Below are 18,143 nucleotides of genomic sequence, written 5' to 3' on the forward strand. Positions count from 1 at the left end.
GTCACAGGTCAGTGTATGCAGCGCTGAGTCCTACCAGCCTGAGGGTCTGAGTAGTTGAGAATCAGCGCTAATAGTGCACGGATTTGTTTCTTCTGCATTGTATGTGACTAATCTGCTAGCCTGCTGTCTGTACTTTCACTTTCTACTGTCAGCCTTATCACTGTCCCTGATCTTGCTCTGCTCAAAGCCCTTGCGGTGCGCGGTGTGCAGGGTGTTATTCACACTATACCAATACGTATAGGTGTGAGTGTATACTTACCATCATGTCTGAGACTGACTTTCCTCTCCAGCTCATGTGTACTAAATGTAAGTTACCAATAGCGGAGGGGGAGGGTAACGCGGAGGGGTTATGTCCCCAGTGCCTGGCACTGTCACGGCCGATTATGGTCCCGGTACAGGAACCTCCCTGGGCTTGTTTCGCTAAGGCGCTTACAACCCTTGTGGGCCAGCTAGCTCCGCCACCTGCGTTTACCCAGACGGGTTTGTCCCAGCAGTCGGTGTCGTCACCCATGCGGGAGTTCCCGAGACAATTGATGGTACCCCACAGTCTCCCTGTCCCTTCCCAGGTTTCTCCGGAGCCTGCGTGGGTTAATACTCTAACTACATCGGTTCAGCATTTGTCCGATGTTTTACAGGGGGAGTCTGTGTTGCGGCCTCATAAACGGCCGGTGGCGTCATTATCTGCTCCTTATGGAGATGACGATGAGACGTCAGATGATGGGGAGATTCTGGATCTATCTGACCAAGAACCTCTACGTACCAAAGAGCCGGACGCTAAGTCCAAGGAGTATATCCCTGGTCTTATTCGAGCGGTCCACACGGCTTTAGTTATTGAGGATATTGATCCTTCGGCGGCCACATTCAAATATGCCTTTTTTAGGATATTAAGGGTGAGGCTATGGTGTTCCCTCTTTCTGATCAATTAGTGGATCATTTAGAGGAAGCGTGGAAAAATCCAGGTAAACGGTTTCAGCCCCAGATGCGCTTAGCCGTGGCTTATCCGTTTGCGGTCAATTATTTTTCTAAGTGGGAATCCCCTACGCAAGTGGATTCACATGTCACACGCCTAGTCAAAAGTGCCACGTTGCCTATGCCTTCGATGTAATCCTTGAAGGATGCCACTGACCGCAAGGTGGAGATCTGCCTCAAATCCGTTTATTCCCTTGCAGGGAAGCATCCAGACCGGCTATGGCCGTGTGTTGGGTAGCCAGAGCTATGGAGCGCTGGGCGGATAATTTGGAGGCGTCTTTGGACTCTGACTGTTCGGCTGAACAGACCGAGTTGGTGGGCAATCTCCGAGACTCGGCCACTTACATTAATGAAGCGACCTTAGATATCTGTATGCCCACCTCTAGGATCTCCTCTGCAGCCGTGGCTGCTCGTCGCACCTTATGGTTGCGTTCTTGGAAAGTGGATGCGGATTCCAAAAAAAGGGGATTAGAAGGTCTGCCTTTCAATGGAAAGGTACTATTTGGTCCAGATCTGGACAAAATAGTAGCTACGTTGGCAGCAGCAAAATCTGCATGTCTTCCGTCTGCTGCGATTCCTTCTAGTGCTGGTGGGTCGTCCTTTCGGCCTCACAGGGCCCAAGGTAGGCCTAAAGCACAGTCCTTTCCACGGCAGGCTGGGACCAAGAAATTGTCCAAGCCCAAGAAACAGGTCTGGAGTACCAGACGTCTGGCTCCTAGGTCAGATGACACACCTGCGGCCTGACGGTCCGGGCCTCCCTTTGGGGGATCCCAAAGTGGGGGGCCGCCTGCTTCAGTTCACCCAGTGCTGGTCGAGAACTACGACAGACACTTGGGTTCAGGAGGTGGTCTCTCACGGGTATGCCCTCTCCTTTCGGCACAGGCCTCCATCCCGGTTCTTTACCACAGGCCTTCCGCTAGACCAGAGCAAAGCCTCGGAACTGCGGAAGGTTTTGCACACTATGCTCCAGGCCGGAGTTTTAGTGCTTGTTCCAATTTCCCAGAGGGGCCTGGGTTTCTTTTCCAATCTATTTTTGGTGCAGAAACCCAATGGGTCTTACCGTCCAATACTAAACCTAAAAGCCCTCAACAAGTCCTTGAGGGTGCCTCTGTTTCGGATGGAGACCCTGCGGTCCATTATTCTGGCACTGGAACCTGGGGACTACATGGTGTCATTGGACATCCAGGACGCTTACCTGCATGTCCCTATTCTTTTGCGCCATCAGCAGTTCCTCAGATTGGCAATCTGCAACAAACATTTCCAGTTCCGGGTGCTGCCTTTTGGCCTGGTGACTGCTCCACGGGTATTCACCAAGGTCATGGCGGCTCTCCTGCGTACGCAGGGAGTCCGACTGTTGCCTTATCTGGACGACCTCCTGTTGATAGCGGGGTCTCCAGAGCTTCTTTTACAAAATCTGGAACTGACGATTGCGGTACTGCAACGTCACAGCTGGTTGATAAACTGGCAGAGGTCCACTCTCACCCCGTCTCAGAGGATCCTGCACCTCGGGGTCTTATTGGACTCCAGGCAGCAGCGGATCTTTGTGACGGAGGAAAAGATCCTTACTTTGTAGTTGAGGGTGTGCAGTTGTCTGCAGTGTCGTCGAGTGTTGATACACTCGGCAATGAGGTTATTGGGCTCAATTGTGTCGGTATTCGACATGGTGGAGTACGCCCAATTTCACTCCAGACCTCTGCTGCTATTGATCCTGTCCAGATGGAATGGATTGCCTCAGTGTCTCAAGTCCCAGACGATGGGGCTCACTCTGGACGTTCGCCTGTCTCTAACCTGGTGGTTGCAGACGACCCACCTCAACAAGGGTCGCCCGTTCTGGGTGGCGAACTGGGTCCTGTTAACAACGGACGCCAGTCTCCGGGGCTGGGGAGCTGTCACGGGTCCACACTTGTTTCAGGGCAGGTGGACTCGGGCAGAAGCGGAGCTTCCAATAAACATTTTGGAGCTCCATGCAGTGTTAAGAGCTCTCCAGCTGGCACAGCCGGTTCTCCAGGGTCACCCTGTGCAGGTCCAGTCGGACAACGCCACCACGGTGGCCTATTTAAACCAGCAAGGAGGAACCTGAAGTCGGGCAGCACTCGCAGAAGTGTCCCGTATTCTGGTCTGGGCGGAGCGCAATCTCCCAGCAATATCAGCAGTGTTCATCCCGGGAGTCCTCAACTGGGAAGCGGATTTTCTCAGCAGGCAGGACGTGCATCCGGGAGAGTGGTCTTTACACCAGGACGTCTTTCAGAGTCTGATGGACAAGTGGGGTCTTCCAGAGATAGACCTCATGGCGTTCCGGCACAACAACAAGTTGCCGGTGTACGGGTCTCGAACAAGAGACGAAAAGGCGTCTCTGGTGTATGCCCTGTCCGTCCAGTAGACGTTCCAGTTTGCCTACCTTTTCCCTCCGTTTTCCCTTCTTCCGCGGGTAATACGGAAATTCAAAACAAGAAGGAGGTACGCTACTGTTGATAGCTCCCGAGTGGCCCAGACGGCACTGGTTCTCCGACCTCCAGAGTCTGTCTGTCAGACGTTCCTCTGAGGTTACCATTACGACCGGATCTGCTGTCACAGGGTCCTTGTCTTCACCCGGACCTGACTCGGCGTGGCTGTTGAAACGGTCATGCTAAGGTCCAGAGGGTTTTCTGGCTCCATGGTGCAAACCATGCTAAGAGCTCGTAAACCTTCCTCGGCAAGAATCTACCATCGTGTGTAGCATACTTTCTTCCGGTGGTGTAGACCTAGAGGGTATTCCCCTAGGGGGTTCCGCCTGTCTAGGGTGTTGGCTTTCCTACAGGCTGGACTGGATCATGGGCTTCGTCTGGCTTCTCTGAAAGTGCAGGTGTCTGCCCTGTCAGTCTGGTTTCATCGTAGGATTGCTGCGCTCTCTGATGTGCACACCTTTATGCGAGGTGTTCTTCGCATTCCGCCACCTTTTGTTCCACCGGTGGCGCCTTGGAATTGGGCTGCGGTCCTGAGAGTTCTCCAGGGACCGCCGTTTAAACGACTGGACTCAATGGACTTTAAATGGCTTACAGCTAAAACCATATTCCTTCTGGCCATTGCCTCGGCCAGAAGGGTTTCGGATTTAGGGATTCTCTCTTGTATACCCCCTTTTTCTGAATTTTCATAGGAATAGGGCGGTGCTTCGCACTCGTCCGGGATTTCTTCCCAAAGTGGTATCCAGTTTTCACATCAATGAAGACATTTTTGTGCCGGCTTTCAATTCACCTGGACTTTCAGTGGGTGAAGCCACTTTGAATGTTGTGCGGGCCTTAAAGATTTATGTGGATCGCACTTTTTCGTTTACGAAGTCGGACGCTTTTTGTCCTCTATGGCTTCCGTAAAAAGGGTTGGCCTGCTTCAAAGCAGACTTTGGCAGGCTCGATTCGTATGGAAATTTCCGAAGCTTATCTTCATGAAGGTCTTTCAGTTCCCTCCTCTGTGAGGGCTCATTCCACTAGGTCTGTGGGTCCTTCGTGGGCAGCTAGACTTGGTGCCTCTGCAGTTCAGATACTGCAAGGCTGATACGTGGTCTTCTGTCCGTACCTTTGTGAGTTATTACGTGTTTGACACCTTTGCCTCTCATGATGCTTCCTTCGGGCGGCGGATTCTCCTCTCAGCACAGGAGCGTCCCCACCCTTGAAGGATACTGCTTTGGGACATCCCCAAGGTATCCTGTGGATACCCTATGGACCCTGCAGTAGAAAATAAGAGATATGGTAAGAACTTACCCTTGTTATCTCTATTTCTACGAAGTCCATAGGGTTCCACAGGACTCCCGCCCTGTCGCACCTGTACTGCAGATGGGCTTTATTCTGATCACCGTTTTTTCTGTCTCCCTATGGTGAGAATGTGATTCTCGTGAGTGTCCAGATCTTTCTTCTCTCTCTTTCTTCTCCTCCTTCGGCCTATGGCTTGTGACGTAACTGAGAAGCCTTGGTGTATAACTCACATACACACAATACATTGTTTAGGTTGAACACATTCAATTGACCTCTATCCAGTGTAGAATATAGACCATGCAGAGAACATTCGAGTGACATTTATACAATGCAAGGGGGTACTCCATTGCAAACTGCAGGGCACTTCAATACCGCAGTTCAGCAGTACAGAGTCCAGCTCTCTGGTGTTGACACTCTATTAATTACCTCTCTTGTATTGCCACGCTGTCTCTTGGGGCACTGAAGTTAAATATAGCTGGGTCTGGGATGCTGACACAACTAGTAGATCATTTCCAGCCATCTGATTTGTGCACAGGCCAGCGTTTCACCAATCTGAGATGGGTACCTTCCAACACTCCATGAATTGTGCTTTTTACTAAGCCTTGGAGAGATATAAAGTAGACTGAGGAAAGTCCCAACAAATCAGCTTATAACTGTCATTTCTACACAGTAGGAGCTAATTGGTTGGTATTTTATCTCCATGGCTTAGTACATAGACACAGTAGTCCCTTCTAATCATTCTGGATTTTGTGCAGCTGACCAAGGCCCTCAAGAGAGCGTGGCCAAACTGGGGGAGGCTATCCCACGCCCCCTTCCAGAACTAATGTTTAAAAACACTTTACGCAGTGCCTTGCAAAACTCAGCCGGTGGTGGTTCCGGGAGGGGGGTGTCAGTGCGATTTCTTCCCCGTAACACTACTTACCTGCCCACTACATCATGCAGGGGGAGAGAGGAGACTGCTGCTGCTTATGCCCTGCCCGATGTCTATGCAACTGACTCGGGCCCCTCCCAAAGAAGCCCAGGCAAAGAGTACCCCCCCTCTCTGTTCCCCTGCAGCTGACTGTTACAAAGCAGGGGAAGGCAATAAAAAGCCATCTTAAAACTTCCACCTTGTAATTTCCACTATTATAAACATTAAGAAATCGGGGCATTTACAAGCTAGCACTTTTATATAGAAAAGGAATAATATGCAGTTCTAGCTTGACAATGGCGACCCCATGTGGTATCAAGAAGCAAGGTTTATGTGAGTAGGACTACAATACTGTCAGACTGTCAGCTGAAGCATTTTACCATTGGTCATGTTGTGCTTTCATTTGACAAAATTTTAGCTACTGGTTTCAAAACATATTTGCATATTTTTCAAATGTTTGTGTAGGTTTCCTGTCTGCTCCTCTTTGTAGGAATGCTAGTATAAAGGTTTTATATTTTATAACTAGAGGACAACAACAGTGGCCTTGTGCTGGTTGTGAGATGTTCAAACTCCATGCAATGCTCTCTGAGAGGATACAGAGAAGTAAGTAGTGTTAAATATGATACAGTGCTTTGCATTATACTTCTCGACCGTGTTTAACCTCAGAATTTAAAATGGTACTAATATTAAATTAAAAACAAGCTAGGCTTTGCACTTGTTAGTGCTGCTTTAAATTCTGAGGTCGAATCTGCCAAGAAGTGCTGGCAAAAGCCGTTGTTTTGTAAATATACATTTAAATCTACCAAAATGCATACAATTCTACAAATGAGTTTACTTACCTTTTACCAAGAGCAAAGTCCCTCTGCAGCCCATGAAGGCCCCTCACTGGAACATTTTCCTGAAAATGCCATTGCAGGTTTGTTTTGCATGCCAGCTTTGCCCATATGTAGACACAAACTTCCTCAGTGACGACTCCTCTCTCTGAAGCTCGTAAAAAGAGGGATAAGCTCCGCTTTGCTTGGTTTCATAACTGGGATAAAGTGGGAAAAAGATAAAAAAAAAAAAGGAATAAGAGTGGCTGGCTGGCCAAATGTGATTGAGGAAAGATTTTTTTAAACCTTCTAAAGAGGACAAGCAAAAGTGTTGCCTATATCAACCAATCAGATTTTATGTAATACTTTCCATAAAATGATAGCTAAAATCTGATTGGTTACTGTAGGGAACACTTCCACGGTCGTCTTTAGAAGGGTTGGGAAATCTCCTTAGTGATTTTTCCCTCAGCTATACAAACATAAGCTATAAATACAAAAGCAATAAGTGTGTGTATGTATATGTGTGTGTGTGTATATGTATGTGTGTGTGTGTGTGTGTGTGTGTGTGTATATATATATATATATATATCTATATATATATATATATATATATATAAATTTATTGTTCTCACATATAGATTGCTATTCACAGGAGTGACTATGAAGAGATGCCTCTTCAGAACGGACAAACCATCAGAGCCAAATATAAAGAGGAGTCGGACAGTGACTGAGATGTGAGCTGTTGGGACGAGTGCCTTCACAAAAAGGAGGAAACATTCCCTAGAAAGAACTATTTCTTTTTGCTACACCTCTGTTTATCATGGAATGCTGCTCTTTCCACGGAGGATTTTTATGTTTGTGTTTTTGTTGTTTTTATAATGAACGAGTCTAAAACTGTATGTGATGATACAGGGGTGTCTTGTGATGGGCAGAAGTCTGCTTTGTGTTTATCTGGGGTCACAAACAGACCAGTAACAATTATTACTTCCAAAGCACACTGAACTCCGGGCACTTTTTTGTTTTATCCCTTACCCCATACTTTTTTTGAAACCTGATTCTTAATTGACATTAGTCCTCTGTAACTTGTGACTTATTTGTCTATGTTTTAATTATTCCGTTACTTTATTCTTCAGCAAAGTGGTATTTGAAGAATTATGCTGCACATTTTCTTTCTGAATGTTGGTGTAATGTCCATCCATCCATACAATTTATCCATTCTCTTTTAAGGGGGTAAAACAGGTTTATATGAAGGTGCATTGTAATGCAGAAGTGCAATATTTAAACATGTATAACTTATATGCACTCTGTTAAAAAGGGACATTTGCTTTAACATTTAAAGGTACGATGAAGTAACCTGTAGCAGACTGATGGCATTTCCCTCTTCCGGTATCTCTCCATGTAAAGCCTCTCTGTATACTGGTGTATGTACTCCATTGTATTACATCTGTGCTGCAGCATCGGTGGGAGGGTGGTTTCAGGTGTGAAGAGATTATGGTGGTTTAATCATTGGTCTGCCAATAAAAAAAATGTATTGTGCTAAATAGGTTTACATTTTTGTTGTGAATAGTCCTTTTTAATATGAATACTGTAAATAAAAACGTAAATAAAGATCATAGAATATTTCAGATTTCTTTCGGCACCAATAACCACCAGAAGATTTGTAAGTTCTTCAATATAAGTTTATTCCTGCATGGATGCCGTTACAGAATTTTATTTTAAATATGCAGTATGCTTATTGGTTAATTGTTGCAATCCGCAGTCTTCTGGGCCAAAAATAGCAAAAATAAATTTTGTAATGACCTGAAGATGTATGTTTTGTGTTTTTTCAGATTTCATGTATTTATTGAAATGTTTTTTCAAAACGCATACATAAAATACATCAAAAGCAATAGACCGCAAAAAGAGCTGTGACCAGATAGCACAATAGACATGCATTTCAGATGTTAAGTAGCAATACAAGGGTAACTACATGACAGCACAGTGACTATAAAAGATCAACAGTGAGGGCCGAAGAACAACCTGAAGCAACGGAGCAAACGTAGGACCCACGGGGGACACATCGTCTCTAGACTGAGGGGGGCTCCAGCTCCAAAACTTATCTAGAGGGTTGGCATAGGGACCAAACTCTGGGGGTTTTCCAGGCCATTTCCATTTATTATTATACATAAAATGTTCATGGGCAATTGTATAATTGACCAGGGTCAGCAACTCTGAAACGTAGAAGCTTGAGGAGCCATCCACCGCCTAACCATGCATACTCTGGCCAGAACTAGATTCTTAAATTATTACTGTAGCTATTGACCTAATACATCATTGAGATGAAAACCAAAGATACCACAGATGGGTACGAATCCCAGTATCCTTTATACAGTGAACCAAAACACAGCCAACATGGGGCATGACCAGTATCCTGCATCACAAACGCCACATTTTTTGAGAGGATGTGGAAGTAGTATGGCCCAGTTTAATCAGCCTCAGTGGGGTCCAGTATACTCCATGGATAATATGTAGATCTGTATAATTGAGCCTGAATAAATGTGACTTATAGTAAGAACAATTTGAGACAGGAGCCATAATATTGAACTTATTTTAATTGTCCTCATTACACACAATATACATTACAGTATTTCACTGCATTTATTATATCAATAAGATACCCTTTTAATGCATATTAATAAAGTATTTGTTCTTTTAAATGACTATGGGTCTTTGTGCACCCTGGAAGCATCTCTTCTTTCTTATGTTGATTTGGAGTATACGTCTTGAGCTGTGGGTAGCACTTCATATTTAAAGAAAATTAAACCTTTGTCTGAAGAATAATCAGAAATAGAATATGAAATTGTGATTATAAAGGCACACATCCACTAAATAGACATGGAAACGACTGCACGATTACGACATTGTAATCGAGCAGTTGTTTTCATTCAGTGTAGGCTTATCACAGACTGGCACAGTGTAGGCACATCAATCATTTCCTAACATGACGAACCTGACATTATCGTCAGGTTGTACAACATTTTTACCCGATGATAGATGTCTAAATGACCAGCAGGAGTGCGCATCGCTGGTCATTTTAGGGAGCGATTTGCAAAAGATTAATGAACAATATTGTTATTCATCGCTCAATTTAATCATTTAGCCTTTAGACCAAAATATAATACTGGTGCGCGATTGATCTTTTTCTGTTGTAATATGTAGATTTGTGCCTGCTGGTGTCAAGCATTAGAATTTGCCATTCGTGGAGTACTCAAAATAAAAACCAGCAAAGACCCCGAGGGGGTAAATGTAATAGGGTCTGAGGTTTTGTATTTTTTTGAGAGACCAACTCGGACCTTCTCGCACAAGGTCCGAGTTTGTCCCACAACTCTTCAAATGTAATAGCCTCGAACTCACAATCCGCAGGCTATTACATTGTGAGTCTGTGCAAGTATTCTCCTCTGAAAACTCGGACCTTGTAATGCAACTTGCTCCTATATAGTGTATCTGGTAACAGTGAGTCTTTTCTATACAAGTCAATGTAATTTAAAACTACTTTAAAATGCTGCCCATATTATACCCTGTATTTAGAAACCTCCAAAATGCTGGAGAAGAGAAGACTTCACAAGACCAAATACACAGGGTCCACTACAAGGTGCAAACCATTCATAAGCCTCATGAATAGAAAGGCTAGATTATACTTTGCCAAAAACAAAACATAAAAATCTAAAAAAGCCAACCCAATTCTAGAGCACCATTCTTTGGGGGGATTCAAATGTTTTGTCAGCTGCTTTTTTTTTTTTTTTTTTTTTTTTTTTTTTTAAGACGCCCGTCTTTGAAATTCAATTGTTGCTCTGTCAGGGTGCGATAGCCGCTGGCACCGGCATTTCTGCACGCACTCAGGAGGGAGCAAGCTGAAATGTGAGAAACCCCCTGGTTAGGGCGCGCTAACCAGAATTTTAGACTGATTTAGCCGATTTACAAGGCTAAACCTGGTCTCATAGGGGGGCGAAGAGGGTGATAATGAGCGCCCAGAACAGTTGAATAGCAAAATTGGGCGCTCATTAATTATCACGGCATAAAAAACAATTGAATCGCCCTCACAGAGTTTAACTGCAAGATCACAATCGTCCATTAAGCTGGTTATCATACATTCTGTTAATTATATTCTGTAGGATTTATAAGCTAAACATGCTGCATTGCTGTTTGCATCATTTCTTGTTATATTGTGTCTCATTCGGTATTTATTTATTATTGACACTTATTCATGTACACTTTTGCACACACAACATATAATCATATAATCGTTAACCCATGAGAACCCATGTTATTTCCAGATTTTGTATTGATAATTATATGTAGGGTATATGGTCTTGGCTCCATGAGTATATAAATTATTCTTGCTCTTCCCCCTGCTCCTTTATTCACTCTAGTATTCATCAGTAAGTCCACATGGATTCAGAATGGCCAGTGGTTCAAATCCAGACAGCAGCAGCCCGACAAGGATGAAAATCCCGATCGTCCCAAGGTAAGTATTCACTAACCTGTTCTACCCCCTAACCCTCCCTTAGGGGTGCCTAACCATAACCTCCCCCCTAAGTGCCTAACCCTAATCCACCCCCCCCCCTTCCCAACCATCTAAACCTAAGTCCCCTGGGGGGGGGTGCCTAACCCCAAGTCCCCCCCGGGAACCCTAAACATAACCCTCCAACCCCCGCGGCTATCCGCGCCCGGTTTACCTTTGATCGGTAAGCCGGGTGTCAGTCTCCCGGCGTAGGGAAAATTAAAGGCGTTGGGACTTCAACGCCTGTCATTAACCCTTGCCAGGATTATACAGTCGGGAAGCCAGCGGTCGGGATTCCGTCCATCGGCTTCCCGACTGTTTCCCGTCCACATATCTATTGTATCTGATATTTGCAGCTCAGCGCTAATCTTGTCAATCGGTGAGCTTGTTAATTCAGCCACCACTTCACTGAACATTCATACTTTGGAACAGACTCTGGGCCTGATTCAGACCCGCAAGCGGGTCGATGGTGGCCCAGTGTGCATGCGCCCGACGGAGCCGGCTCCATCGTGCGCATGCACGAGACCCGGATAGCAACGGGCAAACCGTCACTCCGGGTCTCGCACCAACGGGGGAGTGCTATCGATGTTGAATGACAGCACGCCCCCTTTGGTGGGTGGGCCGGGGGAGTGGCTGCCCAAACGGAGGCGTTCCCATGTGTGATGTCAGTGGGAGAGATTTCGGCTCTGTGAGATCCGAAATCTCTGGGGCTTGTGGCAACAAGACCCTACCACAAGGGTCTCGTCACAAGCCCGATGGTCTTGACCATCACGACCATCTTCCTGGCCGCTTGCTATAGCTGTGGGTGGTCACCCACAGCTATGCAAGCGGCCAGGAGGCCGCTCTAAAAAAAAACAAGGCCGGCCCTGATTCAGAGCGAGCACTCTGTCAAAGCGTCCGGCTCTGAATCAGGGCTTCTGTGCGGAAGTATTGCTGGCATATAAGCCGTTGGATCTGGCTGTCTTTATACTGAGTGCTCCTTTCAGGATAGAGTTTTGTATCTATCGCAGTATTATTGACAGGTAAATTGTTTGATCTAGCCGCCGCTATCCTGTGCGCTTGCCCGCTATATAATTACAACATTTTATTTATAAGGCTACTACATCTCTAACGTATCTAATCGCCTCAGGGTTAGGAACCTGTCTGCTTTGCACGTTTGAATATTAAAGGAGATTGTGGGCCTGATTCAGACCCGCTCCTTAGCGGTGAGCGCTCGCAAGCGGGTCGATGTTGCCCAAGTGCGCATGCGCACAACGGAGGCGGCTCCGCCGTGCGCATGTGGTAGACCCGAATAATGACGGCCAAGCCGTCATTATGGGTCTCGCACCAAAGGGGGCTCTGATAGAGCCAAAAGCACTCCAGGGCTTGCGACAGATGAGACCCTACCCCAAGGGTCCCGTCGCAAGCCCGATGGTTGCGATAGTATTGACCATCGTGACCATCATTTTGGCCGCTCGCTATAGCTGTGGGTGGTCACCCACAGCTATGTGAGCGGCCAGGAGGCCGCTCAAAAAAGTAAAAGGGACGGCCCTGATTCAGAGTGAGCGCTCTGTCAGAGCGTCCGGCTCTGAATCAGGGCCTGTGTCCGGCTATGTTAGAGTTAGAGATTGTGTCCGGCTATGTTGTCTGCATGGCAGTATTTCTGGATTGTCACACTGTGCCAATCAGCTATTACTGCCTCTCTGCCACACTTTGTCACCTATATACCTATGTCACATGTTCCTGGCTGTCACGGGGCATAGCTACTGGTCAGTCTCCCAGGACTGCTACTATGAAGAATTAGTGATATCTTAAAACCACTGATGACATAATTATCAGGCTGTTAATGTGAGAGAAAGAACACTGAATTGTCCTTTTATATGCTCTATGCCTGCAGCGTGATGTGACCTTACCTCTGCCGTTCCTGCTCTTCCATCTGCTCCGCAGGTGCTGCTGCCTGCCGGTATCATATGTGGAGGCCCCTCACTGCGGTGTGACAGAAGCAGTTGACCAGTAGTCCATGCTAGGAGCCATTCTACCCCTCTGTCTCATCACTAGTCTTATGCCTCCTCCTCTCCAGCCACTGCCTGCCTGTTTCCATACAGAACTGCAGTGGATTGGTTGGAAAACCAGCCTGGAAAATGAAGCAGCCCTACTGTGGCTGGGATCTGTTGTGGAGCAGGGTCAGGTGTGGGATAGACGGGATCTGCTGAATTGGGTGGACAATCCCTACTTAGAAGCAAGAGATTTTTCAAAATTTTAAACTGCCAATGTTTGTTTTCCTGGAACCTGATATGGGTTCCCCCATGTAGGCTGCATCAATGGAGCAAACTGTACTCAATAAATGTTACCTGTAGATATTCTGATCAACATCAAAAGCATATATTTTTTTTAAATAAATATTGCCTTAGTTGTAGACATCTGATAAAATAATTTATCTGGAAAACTTCCACCTACACTAGAACAATTATTGGGAAACTATTTGGAAAAATAAGACATTTTTTATTTTTCCAGCTAGTCAGGCTGAGAGTTTTTTTGCCATTTTTCTGAGTTGGTGGTTACTGTAAAACTAGGGCTGAGCGGTTTGGATTCTGTGGAATCCGAACAGCGGGGATCCGAGTCCACCGCAGCCGCGGCTCGGGTGTTACCGCCTGACTCTGATCCCACTGTGATGCCGAATGTCATCCTGACGTCGGATTCTCGCGAGAGTTCGCCTCTACATAAGGCACCTTTTCACTCCCACGCTCCGCACTGCTCTGCTGATAGTGATACTGGCTGTGTACAGGGACTCACAAGTGGCTGTGGTGGCAAAGTGATTGTTTAAGGGGGCACACTGTATGCTGATGTATGCTGTGCTATACTCTGCTTATTAAGTGGCTGTGTCCAGAGACTCACAAGTGGCTGTGCTGGCAAAGTGATTGTGTAAAAGGGGGCACACTGCACACTAATGTATGCTGCGCTATACTCTGCTGATTAAAGTGACTGTGTCCAGACTTGCAAGTGGCTGTGCTGGCAAAGTGACAGTGTATAGCGGCACACTGCACACTGATGTATGCTGCGCTATACTCTGCCTATTAAAGTGTCAAGACTCACAAGTGGCTTTGTGTATAAAAAAAAAGTTTCAAGAAAGTTAAAAGTTTAAAAAGAAGAAAACAACAACTTATTTTTGGTGCTGTACCCCACTGTGTATACAGGCACCGTGACTCCTTGGGCCGTAGCCCTCTGTGCACGGTGACTCCTTGGGCAAGTAGCCCTCTGTGTATAAAATCACTGTGACTCCCTGGGTCTTAGCCCTCTGTGTATACAAGCACCGTGACTCCTTGGGCAGTAGCCCTCAGTGTGTGTGTAAGCACCGTGAATAATTGGGCAGAAGCCCAGTGTGTGTGTGTGTGTAAGCACCGTGAATAATTGGGCAGTAGCCCTCAGTGTGTGTGTAAGCACCGTGAACAATTGGGCAGAAGCCCAGTGTGTGTGTGTAAGCACCGTGAATAATTGGGCAGTAGACCTCAGTGTGTGTAAGCACCATGAATAATTGGGCATTAGCTCGCAGTGTGTTTTCAATTTTCATCAATATGGATCATGACAACCAACTGAGTGTAGAGCAGAAGCAGCAAGAAAATGCTAGTAGTGCAGCTGCTGGAACCAGTCATGATGACTAAACTAGTCATTCTAAAGCTGATGCTCAAGGGTGTAGAGGCTTTAAAAAATTAGGGTATCAGAATTAAAAAAATCGAGATTTCACACGGGTAATCTCAAAAAAACCTCTAAAGGTTAGTGCAGAAAAACTGAAAATTGGCAAAATACCATTCACCACACACAGTGGCAAGGAAAGGCTCAGGCCTATATTTCTTAGTGGTGGTTCTGCACCTGTCAGTGAGGCATCTTCCGCCTCTCATGATGACAATGAAAGACCTTTTGTAAAAAAAAAAACTGAAAACCACTAAGGCAGTAGATCAAACTGTGCGTTCAGAAACACAAATGTCAGAAATCCCTGAGGAGAGTCTAAGTGAGTTCATGAGTGCTATGTGTGAGCCTGACCTTTCAGAGGAGATGCCTTCCACAGTTTCTGCTCCCTCTATTTGTGGGGATGAGCAGCATAAGTATTGTTGATGACATAGAAATTGAGGATGCAAACGTGGAATTGCAAGAGGATGAGAGGGATATTTCTGTAGCTGACGCTGGCACTAATGAGGATATTGAGGATGCTGTTTGTGTAAGTCAGGCACCGGTGGAAGCAGCTCTTGGCTATTATAAGAAGAAGGCCATTGTCATGCCTGGGCATAGGACCAACAAATCCACCTCTTATGTCTGGAATTGTTTTTACCCAAATCCTGACATTTGTCAAGCCATTTGTAGCCATTGTAACTACAGTAAGTAGAGGTAGGGACGTTAAGCATCTAGGAACCTCCACGCTATTATGTCATCTGCAGCAAGCTCATGACAAGTATAACAGAAGAAACTGGTGCTAAAAAATTAACAACAAGCAGTCCAACATCAGCTAGCTCCCTTCTCTCTACTAGATGCAAGCATCTGCAATGTCCACTGTCAACTCCCTCATCCACAATATCCTCCGTAATGATCAGTACTTTCCAGTATTCATTTGCTAAGTGACTCATCCCCTTTCCAGGGCTCCTCAGAAGAATCCTTGAGCGCTAGGCCTGCTGATGCTGTGGGTGGATCTTCATCCCAGAAGTGGACCAAGAAGACTACTAGTAGTAGTTTAACAAAACAATTGACTGTTAAAAGAATCTCTTGCAAGGGGAAGCAAGTATGCCAGCTCTCACCCAGTCGCACAGCGGATCACTGATGCCATGACAGCTATGCTGGTATTAGATCTGCATCCAATATCCGCAATTAATGCAGTGGGTTTAACAAAGTTAATTGAGGTCCTGTGTCCCCGGTACCAAATTCCATCTTTGTTTTATTGTACTTCAAAAGCCATACCTCAGCTCTACCAGGACATTAAAAAGAATCTAATTATTCCCCTACAAAATGCCATTGTAACAACTGTCCACTTAACTACAGATATGTGGACAAGCGTTAGTGGGCAAACTAAAGATTACATGACTGTGACAGCCCACTGGGTGTGTGAATCACCTTCAGCAGCAGCAAAATCTAACAAACAACGCCAGCTCATTCTGAGGCAGGCTACTCTGTGTATCACCGGATTCAATAAAAGGCATACCGCTGACAACCTCTTAGAAAAACTAAGAGATGTCATAGAAACATGGCTTACCCCACTTGGAATCTCCTCAGGATTTGTGATTTCTGATAACGCCACAGATATTGTGAAAGCATTACAGCTTGGTGAATTTCAACGCATCCCCTGTTTTGCAACAGTTTAATTTGCCCTGCCATCAACTGAAGCAAGAGGTGGTAACAAGGTGGAACTCCACCCTTGATATGCTTCAGTGGATGGAGGAACAGCAAAAAGCCATCCATAGCTATACAACAAGCCATGACATTGGGAAAGGAGGGGGAATGTACCTTAGCCCAACATATTGGAGAGTATTTTCTGTCTTGTGCAAGGTGCTCAAACCATTTGAAGTAGTCACATGTGAAGTGAGTGCTGACACTGCTAGCTTCAGTAAAGGTGATTCCCCTAATTAGGCTTTTGGAAAATCAGCTGGGGAAATTGAAGGAGGAGATTAAACAAAGCGAATCCGCAAAGTATGCCGGATTTGTAGATCAAGTCCTTTATTCGCTTCGCCAGGAACCATGGGTGGCCATGATCTTGAAATCTGATCACTACATTTTAGCAACCATGCTTGATCCTAGGTTTAAGTTGTATGCTGTGTCTTTCTTTCCAACTGACTCAGATCTTAAAAGATGCAAAAAGCTACTGGTGAGCAAGTTGGCAAGTGTCTCAAGCACTATGATATCTCCTTCAATTTATTCAGCAGCAGCCAGAAAAAAAATCTGCTTACCCAAAAGATCCACTGGTGATGCAGATAAGTCAACCCAACATTTTGACATCTGGTCAGGTCTAAAAGAATTGCCCAACATTAGCGACACGTCTACCGTAACTCCATCTGATATGATCACTATCCAAAGAATGGTGGAGGATTATTTTCACGACACCATAAAAATAGACATGTCCCTTCGAGTACTGGAAGGAAAAAAAGGCATTTTGGAGGCCCTTATATGAACTCGCTTTGCATTACTTAAGCTGGCCACCCTCCAGTGTGTACTCCGAGAGAGTTTACAGCACAGCTGGGAACCTTGTGAGCGAACGGCATAGGAGGCTACTTCCTCAAAATGTGGAAAAGATTATTATTATCAAAATGAAGTGGAAATTCCACGAGGACGACCTTTTGCCTATTGGGCAAGGGGTGTGGCCTATTGGGCAAGGAACATGTCCTGTTGGGCAATGGGCATGTACTACCACTCAGGGGGCATGGCCTACCGCTCAGGGGGTGTGACCTATTGGGCAAGGGGTGTGGCCTATTGGGCAAGGGGCATGTCCTACTGCTCAGGGGTGTGGTCTATTGGACAAGGGGCATGGCCTATTGGACAAGGGGAGTGTCCTATTGGGGTAGGGTGTGTGACCTATGGAGGGGCTTGACCTATTTGGGCAGGGGGCATGGTCTCTTGGGCCAGGGGGTGTGGCCTATTGGACAAGGGGTGTGTCCTATTGGGGCAGGGCGCGTGACCTATGGAGGAACTTGGCCTCTTGGGGCAGGGGGCGTGGCCCATGGAGGGACTTGACCTATTTGGGCAGGGAGCGTGGCCTATTGGGCAAGTCCTACATCTCAGGGGGTGTGGCCTATTGGGCAAGGAACATGTCCTGTTGGGCAATGGGCATGTCCTACCGCTCAGGGGGGCATGTCCTACCGCACAGGGGTTGTGGCCTATTGGGCAAGGGGCATGTCCTACCGCTCAGGGGGTGTGGCATATTGGACAAGGGGAGTGTCCTATTGGGGTAGGGTGTGTGACCTATGGAGGGGCTTGACCTATTTGGGCAGGAGGTGTGGCCTATTGGACAAGGGATGTGGTCTATTGGGGTAGGGTGCGTGACCCATGGAGGGACTTGACCTATTTGGGCAGGGGGCCTGGCTTAGGCACACAGTTCAATAGAACCCACAACTTCAGTGCTATGGGTACGATTTACTGTGGCCTATTGGGCAAGGGGCATGTCCTATTATGCAAGTCCTACCTCTCAGGGGGCGTGTCCTACCGCTCAGGGTATGTGGCCTATTGGGCAAGGG

General features: G+C 46.3%; 1 protein-coding gene across 4 annotated transcripts in view; it reads left to right on the plus strand.

Annotated features, from left to right (window-relative positions):
- TMEM181 (transmembrane protein 181) overlaps positions 1-8,221 on the plus strand; it is a 183,145-nt gene extending 174,924 nt beyond the window's left edge. For 3 of the 4 annotated variants that reach the window (XM_088457424.1, XM_088457423.1, XM_088457426.1), the window contains one exon: positions 7,055-8,221. In XM_088457424.1, coding sequence (XP_088313550.1) covers positions 7,055-7,154 — 100 coding nt within the window. In that variant the 3' untranslated portion in view covers positions 7,155-8,221. The remainder of the gene's footprint in view (positions 1-7,054) is intronic. The other variant, XM_088457425.1, reaches the window with a different exon arrangement.
- The last annotated feature ends 9,922 nt before the right edge of the window (positions 8,222-18,143 follow it).

The sequence above is a fragment of the Taudactylus pleione genome, unplaced genomic scaffold (genome assembly GCF_031769625.1).
Source record: "Taudactylus pleione unplaced genomic scaffold, aTauple2 ptg000760l, whole genome shotgun sequence".
Taxonomy (NCBI): Eukaryota; Metazoa; Chordata; class Amphibia; order Anura; family Myobatrachidae; genus Taudactylus; species Taudactylus pleione.